This window comes from Sebastes umbrosus, chromosome 10, assembly GCF_015220745.1.
Source record: "Sebastes umbrosus isolate fSebUmb1 chromosome 10, fSebUmb1.pri, whole genome shotgun sequence".
Classification (NCBI taxonomy): domain Eukaryota; kingdom Metazoa; phylum Chordata; class Actinopteri; order Perciformes; family Sebastidae; genus Sebastes; species Sebastes umbrosus.
The window spans coordinates 17643353-17656958 of NC_051278.1; the positions used below are offsets into that span (position 1 = coordinate 17643353).

The 13606-nt window shown below is 42.3% G+C and overlaps 1 protein-coding gene and 1 long non-coding RNA gene across 14 annotated transcripts in view; one reads left to right on the forward strand and one right to left on the reverse strand.

Annotated features, from left to right (window-relative positions):
* Positions 1–13606, forward strand: part of adgrb3 (adhesion G protein-coupled receptor B3) — a 138306-nt gene that overhangs the window by 68647 nt on the left and 56053 nt on the right. For 9 of the 12 annotated variants that reach the window (XM_037782948.1, XM_037782949.1, XM_037782945.1 and 6 more), the window contains 6 exons: positions 472–636; positions 1392–1556; positions 3316–3480; positions 3989–4090; positions 10724–10830; positions 11785–11979. In XM_037782948.1, the coding sequence (XP_037638876.1) occupies positions 472–636; positions 1392–1556; positions 3316–3480; positions 3989–4090; positions 10724–10830; positions 11785–11979 (899 nt within the window). The remainder of the gene's footprint in view (positions 1–471; positions 637–1391; positions 1557–3315; positions 3481–3988; positions 4091–10723; positions 10831–11784; positions 11980–13606) is intronic. The other 3 variants (XM_037782940.1, XM_037782950.1, XM_037782951.1) reach the window with 3 other exon arrangements.
* LOC119495984 overlaps positions 2088–13606 on the reverse strand; it is a 38970-nt gene continuing 27451 nt past the window's right edge. For both annotated transcript variants that reach the window (XR_005208606.1, XR_005208605.1), the window contains 2 exons: positions 3296–3472; positions 2088–2801 (listed from right to left, as the gene is read on the reverse strand). This is a non-coding gene — a long non-coding RNA (uncharacterized LOC119495984). The remainder of the gene's footprint in view (positions 2802–3295; positions 3473–13606) is intronic.

Here is a 13606-nt window from a genome sequence, read left to right on the forward strand (position 1 = left end):
ACGACAGATTTGCAGAACCATTGTCAGCTCGCATTAACCTGAAGGTCCGCCGCTATTAGATTCCCAGTCAACCAAGAAGACTCAACAAACTGTAACGCTGTGCAGACCCGCTTCTGCTGCTCACCCACGCCTTGAAAGTCAGGTTGTTGCTATTGTAGGCTGAAAACTGCCAGGTGGAAGATTGACATATTTATCATATCCTATACCTTTCCTGAAGCGTCGTTAGCGGGGGTAGCATGTATTGTATTAAATGTACAGAGGTGATTGAAGCTCGTGGCTGAGGCTGTGTGAAGCCCCACAGTCTGTCTGTGTGCTCAGTGTTTCATTCACATTAGCTTTGTTACTCGCTGATTATTTTTGATTGATTTTATTTCATTTATGGCTCAGTGCAGTCTGTTATGGGTTTTGTTTATGCCATATAGCAGAGACCAGAGACATTGATTAGGCCTGACGCCTTTTCTGTGCCCGCAGTACACGGTGTGTGGGAGGAGTGGTCACCGTGGAGCCTGTGCTCATTCACGTGTGGCCGAGGTCACCGCACTAGGACTAGGATGTGTGCCCCTCCCCAGCATGGAGGCAGGGCCTGTGACGGACCTGAGACCCAGACTAAGCTTTGCAACATAGCCCTATGCCCAGGTATCATCTGTCTGCTCTCTTAAGTATATTCAAAATATTGACAACAAAAAATATCCCTGAAGGCATGACGATGAGAGGAATGTAAATGATTTCAAAAAGATCAATTATTGAGAGTGGTAGCAGTTTACTTCACACTCACTGAATCATTAATAGATACAGTATACTGCAAAGGTGAGTAAAAAAACGAGTGGAAGCCCAGTTTGTGTGCGCATTTAAAGTAAAGGTGCTTACACAATAATGCGGTTTAGAAAACCCTGTTGAGAGTCAATACTGTAATACTGACGTCAAAATCACTTACCCGCAATTGCCTGTGAATGTTAAGCAGATTAGTGATGATGAGTTTTTTTCCACACAGTAAATGTTAGCTTTGCTCTGGTAACAGACTCAGTGAAAACCACTCAATCCCAGATGCTTTCCCTCTGCCCAGACAGGGAAAAAATGGAAGGCAGTTAACAAATAGATTCTGCAGTTTGTGCCTTTGGCATTTTAATAATCTAAATCTATATATGAAAAAACACTTTTTCTTATTCTCCTTTTGCCTTTGGCTATGTTGGGTTGTTCTAACCAGAGTAGAAAAACCAGCTGTACAATTCTCCAAAATCTACAAGTAGTCATGTCATTTTGTCTTGTTTTTTTTTTTTGGCTTTCAATCTGAGAGAGAATATAGTGATCTGAATATCTCCTCCCATTTCTGTCTGCCCTCTTTTTTTCCCTTCACATGGGACATGCTTGTTGGGTTGTGGTTGGTGCCTCAGTGGACGGACAGTGGCAGGAGTGGAGCTCTTGGAGCGATTGCTCGGTGACCTGTGCCAATGGCACTCAGCAGAGGACCAGGCAGTGCTCAGCGGCCGCCCATGGGGGATCTGAGTGTCGCGGTCACTGGGCAGAAAGCAGAGAGTGCCATAATCCTGACTGCACAGGTAAAAATCCTGAGCCTCTTAATTCTGTATCCGCTTTGATGTCTAAATTCGAAAATCATGAATTGAAATGGGGGGAAAAGAGAGTCCAATATTGTCGTCGTCATCATTTCTATCAACTTTAGATAAAATACGCAGCCTGATTTTACTGTTGCGTACAGAAAACCCCTCCAGCAAGAACCCAAGCTGTGTTGTAAAAATCGAGAATAATGTTTAAGACCATGCTCTATCAATTGGATTTGTAAAATCCAGTTAGACATACTGAATGCCTTTCACATAATTCTGGGTTAGCTGTCCAAACTGTCTGTCAACATCATAGATGTATTAGAGGCTCAAAGATGTCAGCTTAGTGGTCTCCATCAGGCTTTGAATTGTCTGATCATATGAAGGGCCTGAGCACTCTCATAATCTCCTGATGCAATTTTCACTGCAGAAGCCTAAAACAGCTGGGTGCTTTCTCACTGGTATGTGTGTGGCGAAGAGATTCCTCTCACATTGTTTGAAAGTCAGTGGAAAATGTTGTGTAACCGGTCGACCTTATGCTCTCTCAGACCGCTAAAATAGCAAACGCTTGTGAATGCCTATTTCTAATTTGTGCTCATGATAATGAAGCAGGCGTCGCTGCTGTTTGCCTCACAGTGAGAGGATGCATTATACAGTTTATTCATTTAATAATGAGGCCCCTACCTATTTAGCAATTCTTATTTGTTTCCGAGGTGAGAGATCAAACATTAGTGAGACAACGCAGTCTGAGCCTTCATTTACCAAGTCAACACGGTGTCCATGACTGCTAGAGGCGTTGCCTTGCTTTGCGGAACACAAAGAGAGTTCATGGCAAACCCAAATATGTGTTTCAGAAACAATCAACTATATCTTTGAGTAATTTAGAGTGCTGAAAGGCAACGGGCATTCTTTGAAAACATGAAACAAAACAGAATGAAATAAAGAAAAAAGAACGGAATAATGACTACAATAAAGGCCTGTGCAGGATTTGAATCACTGTTTCCAAATTGAAAGAATTTTTCCAGGACTGCTGGCACAATGAGCTCTTTGAAAACACATGAGCATGCATCTGTCTGAGGAATCAGCTGCTCTGATGTGGAGCAGTGGCCTCGCCGTCTACTGGGATTTGATCAATGTCTCACGGATAGTTTTTAGCCAACAGGTCATAGTGGTTTCTGTTTCGTTTTCTCCGCCGGATGCGATCCCGACAGAGGTTAGTTGTAGGACACGAAATAGCCCCCGAACCTGTGAAGGAGGGGGTAAGCGGAGGTTAAAATGAGAGTGGAGTGTGTTTCCTGCTCACAGGGTGTTGTACCTTTCCGCTCAGACAAGGGCATGTGATTTACTACACCGCTGAAGGGAAGCATCTGTTTTTTTTGTCTAATGCACAGTTTAACAGTGTTAGTTACAAGGGCATAAAACATGCTGCTGGTTTTGTAAACTTCAGCATAAATGGCGTTTAATATTGGCAAAGCGAGGCGAATAATCACCACTCACAGAGCAGCTTCTTTTAGCCATAAAACACACATTCTCCTGATTATTCAAAGTAATCTTTGGAATATTACCAACAAACTGTATCTACAAACTGAATGCATGGATAGGAAAAGAAATAAAATGCAATCAAAAATCAATAAAATGAAAATAAAAGCTTTTAGAACGGCACATGATAAAATTGATGTGATGTATCATTTTGGTTGATATTCAGTTGGTTTTTGAAGTGTGGAGTATGTGTTTCTCACCGAGGATGATTTTGTTTTAGCTAACGGCCAGTGGAATCCCTGGGGTCCGTGGAGCGGCTGCTCGAAGTCCTGCGACGGCGGCTGGCAGAGGCGAGCCCGGGTGTGCCAGGGGGCAGCGCAGACCGGGCATCAGTGTGACGGCACGGGAGAGGAAGTCAGAAAGTGCAGCGACCAACGCTGTCCAGGTGAGCAAAAGGATAACAAGACTTGAATCAGAATGAAAGTGAAGAGATAATGATTATCTCTGTGGAGTTGCATAACAATAACAGAACCTGGAGAGGAGATGCGGATACAGAGGAGTATGAATATATTCCAATAAATGAAGTCATTGAAATGCTGAGTAATGCGAGCATCATCAAAGCTTATTGTACCATTTTCAAAATAATCTCTTTTTTTTTGAAGAACATGAAGTCACTTAATACTTCCATTCTCTGAAGTACAGAAGCAGTATTCCACAAAAACATTATTATAATTATGTAGCGCCTACACACGAAAGTTGTGATTAAAGAAGAGGGTGCATTTTATCATAATCCGTAGACGGCATGCTCATGTTCACCAACACTATAACAGCTTTGATCTCCTATATTTCCATACCTCCCTGTGTGCAATATGAAGAAATGGTTGCATCATGTTGGAAATCCTGAAAAGCTCTTTGAATCGATGTAGTTACAGTTGTACCACTTTGCTTTCTAGCGCCGTATGAGATTTGTCCGGAGGACTATGCAGTATCAATGGTGTGGAGACGGACGCCTTCGGGAGAACTGGCCTTTAATAGATGCCCACCCAACGCCACAGGTAAGACATGAGCAAGATCTTTATTTATTGAGTCTCTTGCCTAATTTCTAAATGCTACAGTGTGCACTGAGAAGATGCATTTGAGCTTGTCTTATTATATTATTATTGTTCATCTGCCTTCCCCTGAGGAAAAAACAAATCTTTGTGACCCATCCCGTGGGTGTAAAACAGAAAGAGTAGTCCTCTTATTAAAGCTGCAGTAGATGAAAAAAAAGTTATTTTTATAAAACTGTCAATATATCCTGACAGTAGTGCATGACACAGGTAATCTGGAAAAAGTCATGTGCCTCTGTGGCATCTGCAAGATTTCACAGACCGGAAGAAAACAACCAATCAGAGCCGAGATGGAGCCTGCCGTCTCTGAGCAGCTGTCAATCACTCGCAAACTCTGATCAAACGGTCAAACTAGGCAGCGCTGATCAAATATAAATCAATATTCTGTTACTGTTAATGCCTATTTCTCGCCTCAAATGTTTTCAGAAACATCTTGTAGTGTACTGTTTAGCTGTAAAATTAGAAAGTTTGTGACCCGGCAGCCATGTTGAGATCAGTTGAGGAAATACCAAGCACCGCCCACCAGCCGGGCCACAGCCAATACGAACGCTCAATAGGAACGCTCTCTCTGAAATGACCTGTGATTGGTCAAAGTAGATTTTTCCAAAGCCTGAAAACAGAGCCATGAGGAGGTGCAGAAGTCCAGTTATCTCTCAGAACACTTCAATTACAAAATGCTGAGAAATTATTATGGGATTTTTTGCCCAATGATGCCAAAAACGTTCTTTCTACTGCAGCTTTAATGGCAACAAAATGGTGGAATATATTTTAATATGTATGCTGTGGATTCAGCCCTTTGCTAAACTATATGATCACGCCATTGATTGATCTAAGTTTGATTTCTTTTTCAAGGAATGGCTTTTTGAATCACTCCAAAAAATGCAACTGTCACTTTACAAATGGTAGAATTACCCTGCGATTTGACACTAATGTTATAGGATCACTCAGTGTTTGAATACACATTACAATGCTACTAATTATGCTACATTATGAGGAATAATGCCTCCTATATTAAGCCGTCCTTTAGTATAGCAGTTATCAACAAGCCTTTGCCTGCCTAATCGTTGCATGGAGTTTAAAAGCACCAAAACATCATGATAATAAAACCATATCTGGTGCTTCTCCAACTGAGGAGAAAGCGCATATTATTCCCTTCATCCCATTTCCACATGCAGTGATGTAACTCAGCCGTCAGTACGCAGCATGTGCAGTGGACGGGAAAGAAGATGGTAACTGTGATTCAGAGAGCATTGTTGAAGAAAAGGTCTGTTTTCAGACATTAAGCAGAAGCTTTAATATGTGCACGGAGGGAAGAGCATTAGAGCAGAGGATGTGAGTTCTCCAACAGGGTGAGACTAACACTCGGCTTTAGAAAAGAAGAGAGAGGGGAGGGTGAAAAGGAATGCATCCTCTGTTAAAGCTGCTGTGGCACAGGTTGCTTTTGTTCTTGTTGAAGGTCAGTTTGCTAACAAACAGACAAACAGGACAATGCAGTGCTGTTGGGCGCTAAAAGTTCCAGGTTGGTTTGACACATTGTAAAAATTTAAACAGTCTAAGGCATTCTGAATTTGACATTTCTCCCACAACCATAAAATAGCGAACTGACAAACTAGATGTAGCAGCAAAACACGCCGTCATTCACAGATGGCTTACCTGAGGCAAAGTTACGCAGAGCGAGATTTACTAGCATGACATTAGCTTTCTGGCTTGACATTAGTTTTTATGGCTAATAACGGTTCAAAGCTCTCAGTGAGGGTTTTTTGTGTTATTCTCTGTATAATATTGTTGGAAATGTAACACCTCTGCTGATGAAGAATTTCATTCACACCAAGAGGTGTCTCTATTTGCCAGATTCAGGTCAGTCAGTCAGGGTTAGACAATCGCCACCTTTATACGGCAGAACTAATTAGTGTCCTTTAATGAGCAGGATCACATTAATAAATTACAGTAATTATATTTTAAAAAAGATTGTTGTGCACCCTGAACATTAATGATTCATTTATCCCTTTTTTCATATATGCAAATGAATTCGGATGCTGTTATAGTACAAGGGTTGCACTGACTGCATGCCATTACTGCAGTCTATGTACTGTTTTGTTTTATGATCATACAGTTGGTCAACACATTCTGTCATTTTACAGTAAATCAGACCTCTGCATGTCTGTATGCATGGATACATATACAAAACAATTCGCACACAGGGTGTTGTATCTCTTTACCAGAGAACCAGGACCTTTAAAGGTCCCATATTGTGCTCATTTTCAGGTTCATACTTGTATTTTGTGTTTCTACTAGAACATGTTTACATGCTGTAATGTTCAAAAAATCCTTTATTTTCCTCATACTGTCGACCCGAATATTACCCTCCGTCTGAAACGCTCCGTTTTAGCACATTTCGACGGAATTGCGATGGAATTGTGTTGCTAGGCAACAACTAGGGTCTATGTGTACTTCCTGTCAGCTGATGTCATTCACATACAGCCAGGAATAAATTGGGACACATTTAAATTGTTTACGTTTAAAACTGTGTAATGGTCTAAATATTGTGCAGTTGTGACATCACAAATGGACAGAAATCCCAACAGCTTGTTTCAAATGAGTTTCTGAATATGGGCTGTGTGTGTTTCCCCGTGGATTGAGCGTTTCGATACTTTCACAGTATTTATATAGGACTTAAGCCTGCTTTATAATAAAAAAAACATGAAAATCTCCCTTTTTATAATATGGGACCTTTAATGCCTGTGCAGCAGCAGACCGTTGTCATGATAAAAGGGCGAAATAACAGACATCATTCATGTTTAAGCACGGTGCATCCCTCCCTGTCAAAGCCGGCACTGACCACTGGCAAAAAGACTATGATGGACAACAGTTCAGGTCAGGTCAAGTTTGTTTGTAAAGCCATTAATCACAGTTCCAGTGTCAGCGGCTTTCACAAAGCCCACATTATGAACCTATAAATGAAAACAACACCTCCCAACCTGTGACCTGTCATTAGATCAAGGTCAAGCTCACACAAGCCTTAATGAGAAGAAAAGCCTCACAGACAAACTTCCTCCCTCCACGACAGCCAGACGTGTAATGGCTGCTGAGAGCGAGTAAACAAAGATGAAATATTGATCAGCAAACGCAACATGACAAAATGCGCGACATGAATGCACAGTAAGACCGCTCGGGTGAAGCGTCCAAATGTGTTAGAGGGGCATCAGCGGCCACTCAGCCGTAGTCACTGCGTGTCGTCATCAAGGTCATCCCGGCGACAGCGACCGGCGCAGCGGCACCGCCTCGGTCATCAGGGATGACAACTGCCACCAGAGGCGAGAAGGGAGGAAAAGTCGAGAGGATGCACACACACACACACACAGCAGATGTATTTGTTCGCTTTGTATCAGTCAAACAAAGGTCCATAGACTGACAAACACATGAAGTTACAGCAGCCTTCTGTCAAGGCTAAAGCTCAACACAAGCAGAGAAAAAATGATGGAAAACTGCAGTTTCTGAATTTCTTTTATACTGCAAACTTTATCTTTGCTCTTAATTTTTGTACATTATTAAAGAGCCAGTGTGTAACAATAAGGGGGATCTATTGGCAGAAATGGAATATAATATTAATAAGTATGTTTTCTTTAGTGTATAATCACCTGATAATTACCTTACCTTAGAATGAGCCGTTTATATCTACAGAGGGAGCGGGTCCTCTCGACGGAGTCCGTCCTGTTGCACCGGCATGTTTCTACAGTAGCTCAGAACGGACAAACTAAACTCTGTTAACTCTTCCCGCTTCAGCCGGAGTCAATAACGTTACTCGCTCCCATCGCCGCCGCTCTCTCTCTCTCTTGCTTCACCACTCACTTCCCACGTACACACACTCTACGCACTGGCTCTGCTCCAAATTACTCTAGAGAGGGCCATTCCTGTTTTCACGTCGGCCATCGTAGCTCTCCAACACGCTTGGCACACGGGAGAGGCTTCAGTTGGCTGCGATCTCCTCATCTCACCGCTAGATACCGCCACATCCTACACACTGAAAATAAAAATGGATAACTTATAACATCAAATATGCTAAGTACCAGTAGGGAAATGTAATCTCGTACTAATCTATTTCCTTTTTTTTTTTTTAGGCTTTATGCTTTTACATGCATTATTTTACTTTGCGGACACCTGCAGTTACTAGTTACTCTGCAGAAGAGATTTTGCATGTTATGATGTTATTTTGCTCTTAATATTTATGCGCCTGTCTGATGAGAGCCCTAAATCTCAATTATCAATTAAAGTTCGAGTCACCCAACTGAGAGAGGCAGCGATTAAAGCAACAGAACCACAAGCCATTAAACAAACTCTCTACAGGTTAATGTGGAGGAAAATAATCATGTGCTCAAACACAAGAGACACCATCCTTTAGAATGAACGAGGCAGTTGTATTTGTGATATTTGACTCATTCGTTGTCTTGATACTATTGGCGGTAGACTTTTGAATGCGAGGTTTCTTTCACTAAAGTAAGGGCTTTTAGTTGTTGATATATTCAACACGCTAAGTCCGTAAAAAGTCCTTCTCAGAGAGTGCTTTAAGATGCGTCTTATCTGTGACTCCAGTAAACACTGTTTTATCCTCCTGTCTTGGGGAGGATTGTTTTGAATAAAAACTCTCCTTTAATGGCAGTCGAGTGGAGAATGCCGTCAGGTCGCTGCCTCGGTGGAGCGCAGCCTTGGTTTTTTGATCAAGCATCATCTCCGCTGACCAATATTTCATACTCAACCTATTCTACATACATCACCGATGATGCAAGGAGAGACGACAGATTGGTGCAGAATCACAGCGAAAGTTTCACTTTGCTCTTCCTCTGACCTTGTTTGATCCTGCTGCCGGTTCGGATGTTTTTATCAAATGCAGATATAAAAGTATAATATGAAATATTGCATTTGTTCAATTCATAAAATACAACTGAGCGTAGATAAAGCTTCTTTTAGTGTTGCTCATTCCTCCCTCAGTAATGCATATCCCATGAGCACTTAAGAAGTTCTTATGGACATTTTTTTAGTATGAAATGGCAGAAAGTATGCTATTAGGTTTTATTTTATACAGCCAATAAACCACAAACATGATTTGTTTTTTCTAAAATCTCGATTTTTCTCTGCAAAACTGTTTGTGTAAACAAAAAAAATGAGCTCCGGTCTGGGCATTTCACTTTAAAATGAATTTGGCCTTGGGCAATTTGTATCTCCCAGTGCTGTGAATGCACATTATAATTGCTAAATACAGTATAATACTAAAATGAAAGCAGACTACGGGTCATCGAATATCTTTTTAAAAGTCTTTCTATCATGCTTTTGATTCAAGCTCTTCTTTAAAAATCAATACACACAAAGAAGATTGTCAGCTGTCATTTTAGGAACTAGATCTCTTCTTACAGCTTTGTGTCTTTTCTCACTTAAAGTGCAGTCTTTTCTCAGTTTACAATGACCTTTAGGAAGGTCAGAGCCAAAACTGAAGTGAATCCTTAATTTCTAGGTAGCAAACTATCATAAAATACACTCTTTTGAGCCTGAAAAACGATCGAATAACAATGTGAAAATATTCTGTTTGTGTGTTGGCGTAGGGGTCTGGAATATAAAAGCACATATAACCGGCCAGGTGAAGCCAGTTTGGAGGGAAGAGCTGCTCAGCGTGGTGTAAAGCTGTGGGCCTCTCCCGGTGCCCTTTGGGCCGTCTCATGGCGCTGCATGGGCGCTCTCGCTATATAGCACTGTTTGGTGTGTGCACTCACGGCTTCAGTGCATATCGCCAGGTAGTAGCTTTGGAGAGGGTGGGCGTAGGAGGTGTGGTTTTGATCTCTCTCTGTCTGTGTGTGTTAGCGTGTGAGAGACAGAGAACAAGAGATAGCGAAGGGGTTTGTGTGAAGCGCGGACGCCAGGGGAAATGTTTTGTACTGTGGGAGTTTTCCTCAGGATGTCAAGCACCTGTGTTGGAGCGGCGGGGCGATGTGTGAAGTGCACTCCGCCGGGTCGACAGCAGGGGAGGTGTGATGTCGGACCCCTCTGTAGGATGTGTGCGGCGACGTGGGTGGATATTGGGTGGTTTTCTGCTATTTCTGGATCACTGTTTAAATGCCTGACAGCTATCACACAGCTGAGCTGCTGCATGCTTGAATAAGCCACTGTAAAGTTGTATTAACACAGCACATATTAAAAAGCCATGAGACAGTGGCTGCTGCTCATAATATAAAAAGCAGCTCTGTTCAAATACTGCAGCACTTTCCTTCCAGAAAAATCTCTCTCCCTCTTTTCTATAACGCCAATGCAAAACGTAACGGGGCGATGTTTTGATGGTGAATGATGGGCAACAGAAGTGGACAAAAGATAAGTCCCTCATGAAAGGAATTAATACTTGTGTCTTCTCTCTCCTTTTTCCTGTATCCAACTCCCTCCACTTCCATCTGCCTTTCTTTCTCCTTTGGTCTTAATCCCACAACCCCCCCCTCTCCTCTCCTCTCCTCACTCTCTACGCCCCGCATCCTCATCTCCCCTCTCATCATCCCTCGCCTCCTTCTCCGAATCCGTCACCATCTTCTTTCCCCTCTACAGGCACCACTAGTCGACGCTGCTCTTTGGATCACCGCGGTATGGCCTTCTGGGAGCAGCCCAGCTATGCTCGATGCATAACAAATGAATTCAGATACTTGCAGCAATCAGTAGGTGCAAAGTCAGCTCCCTCTCACAGCCTCTGTTTCCAATGCATCATAAATTACCTCCCCCCGGTGTTTTCCCCCCCCATCCCCCCGCCCTCATCCTCATTGCACTGTAGCCAAAGATTAACCACTTTCAATAGCGGAGCAAATTAAAACACAGATATTTGCCATTTTTTCTGCGTGTAATAAATGGTCATCATCAAGTCCTTTTGATTTAGAGTTTCTGGCATGTTCTCATCTGTGTTTGTCTTGTTGCACTTTACTGTTTTTTTTAAATAACATCCATTTCAATATATTTTTTTGTATTTATCATGTGATAACAAAGTTAGAGGGAACTCAGTGAATGGTCTTTTATTTACCAAAAGAACCTGGTGTGAACTCGTATCTCTTTCATCCTTTTTTTTTTCATCTCATGAGACGTCCGGATCACAAAGAAAATCTGTTTTTTATTGAAGTCTGGGTCCATTTTAGAGGGCTTTATTTAATAACGTTTTTGTTTTGCTTTTGTGTGTTAGCCTTTTAGTCTGGAAACACAATAGTACTTCCACTAGAATGGGCCGTTTTGGTAACCCCCCCTCCATCACTGTTAAAAATAAAATAATTCAAAAGAGCTGAGATAGCACATATAGCGCTGCACCTGTGAACGTGTATTTATGGACATAAAACCCCGGTGCAATGATGTGAAATGTCATTTCACTGTGCAATTCCTGCCCAAGTGTGTGTCTTCTGCTCCAGTTAACTCTTTTATTCATATTGGCTCATTTCAAAACATCCGTGAGGCAGAATACATTTTGGCCCCGGCTTAGATATAAGTGTCACATTAAGGGCCTCAGAGAGACGAGCCTTTCTTCCTGATTTTGTGCACTCCATTTACTCCAAATGTGGAGTTTAGTGTATGTAGCAAAAATCTGCAGAGGACACCGATGCCCCAAGTTCCGTCTTCTCCTGTTTTTGGAGGTTCAGGGGCACCTTGCCAAAGGCCAGAGGATGCTTGCGGGTGATGGGATGTCCCAGGTGACGAAAAACCTGCTTGACCTCACCCAGAGGAGGAACTTCTACGCCGGCGACCTGCTGTCTTCCGTGGAGATCCTTCGCAACGTGACGGAGACCTTCAAGAGAGCCAGCTATGAGCCGTCTTCAGATGACGTGCAGGTTAGTGGACACGTAGACACGGATCTGTGTGAAATTTATTCAAATCCTACTGTATAGTGGCTTACAAATGCATCTATTGTGACTAAATAATCAACTGGATAAGTAGATGATGTTTGATATATTTTGCTACCGACACAATGTGGGGGGAAAAAAACATTTTGCAACATGTCTGAAATAGCACAAAGGCTGACGAACGCGCCCCAGGGCTCTATTGTATCAAGAGATCTCCTCCCCATCCTAAGCCGTTTCATCTCATCATGTTGGGGTTGACTGCAGTCTTGATCCTCTTTATGTCAATAGGATGATGGAGATTATAGCTAAAGCTCCACCTCCATCACCAATAACGTAGTTTATGTCCTCAGAGCCGTGTCATTTTCAAAGACACCCTTCTCAGGCCTCTTTGTGGTCTTTGTGATGTCCTGCTTCAATGTGTCTGCCTCATGCTGGTTTTTTTTTTAGAGGGAGCTAAAAGGGAAGGAAATAAATGTTGCTCATTATGTGGATGGTAATAGCGAAAGGGAGCTTTGAACGTTGTACGTGTGCTGATGAAAAATTCTCCATTATAGTTCTTTTGCGAGTTTCTAATGCTGCTTTGTTTTGTTGTTGTTCTGCATAGAGAAAATTAGAAATGTAGGAGTCTTGTTGCCCATCAGCCATTTTCTGTACGGGAGTAGAAATAATTTCTGCTTTAATAATGTGAAAGTTAGTTTAGTCCCGTAACACAGTGCCGTTTCCTCCGACTAGTACATGTTTCCAATAGCCTATACATAATGTTGGGTATTACACCATTCTCATCGGGCTTTGTCACAATCGTCGGCGTTCGGTACCGCCGCACAGCTATAACGTTAACCCATCCGCAGCAACAGTAAACGCTCCGAGAAAGTGCGCCGGGAGTGTGGTGACGTAATTTAAAGAGCGAAAGACACACAGTATAATGAATCGTAAACCCCGGTATCACGATACGTATCGTATCGCCAGATTCTTGCAATTACACAGCCTTACACGTTACAATCAGCTGTTCGCTCGTGTCCCCTCTTCACAACGTTCAGCGTCATTTTCACTGTACAAACTTAGTAGTTTAAAGCCCAACCATGTTGTTTTTTTCCTAAACCTAACTAAGTGGTTTTGTTGCCTAATCTTAAAGGTAACTTATAGTGGTTTTGATGCCAAAAATAAAGTGACGCCAAGGGGCCGTGACAAAGCGGCGGTATGTGAAGAGCTACGATGAGAACGTGGACAACCGAGATATCTAACATAAGTGATGTCAGTGTATTTGAGCCTCTTTTGAATGTGATAGGATTAATTGGCATGCGGCGTGTACTTCAGTTAATTAAATGTTGAACTCACTGAATTATGCACGTCCAAAGCACAGTGGTATTTGCGCTACAAAATGTCATGGATGCTCTCTTTTCCTTTTTCTGCTGCTTTCATGCACATTTATCAACAGTTTCCGCTGAATGAGAGATGTAAACGTCTAATATTCTGCAGAAATGAAACCCAAATGTGCAGCCCATGGTTGGGCAAACATAGGACCCATTCACCCATTTTCCCACCATAGAAAAACTATGAGATGAGGAAAAGCATCCCGTGTCTGGTTATTATGAGAGCTCTATAGTGTGTGTGTGGG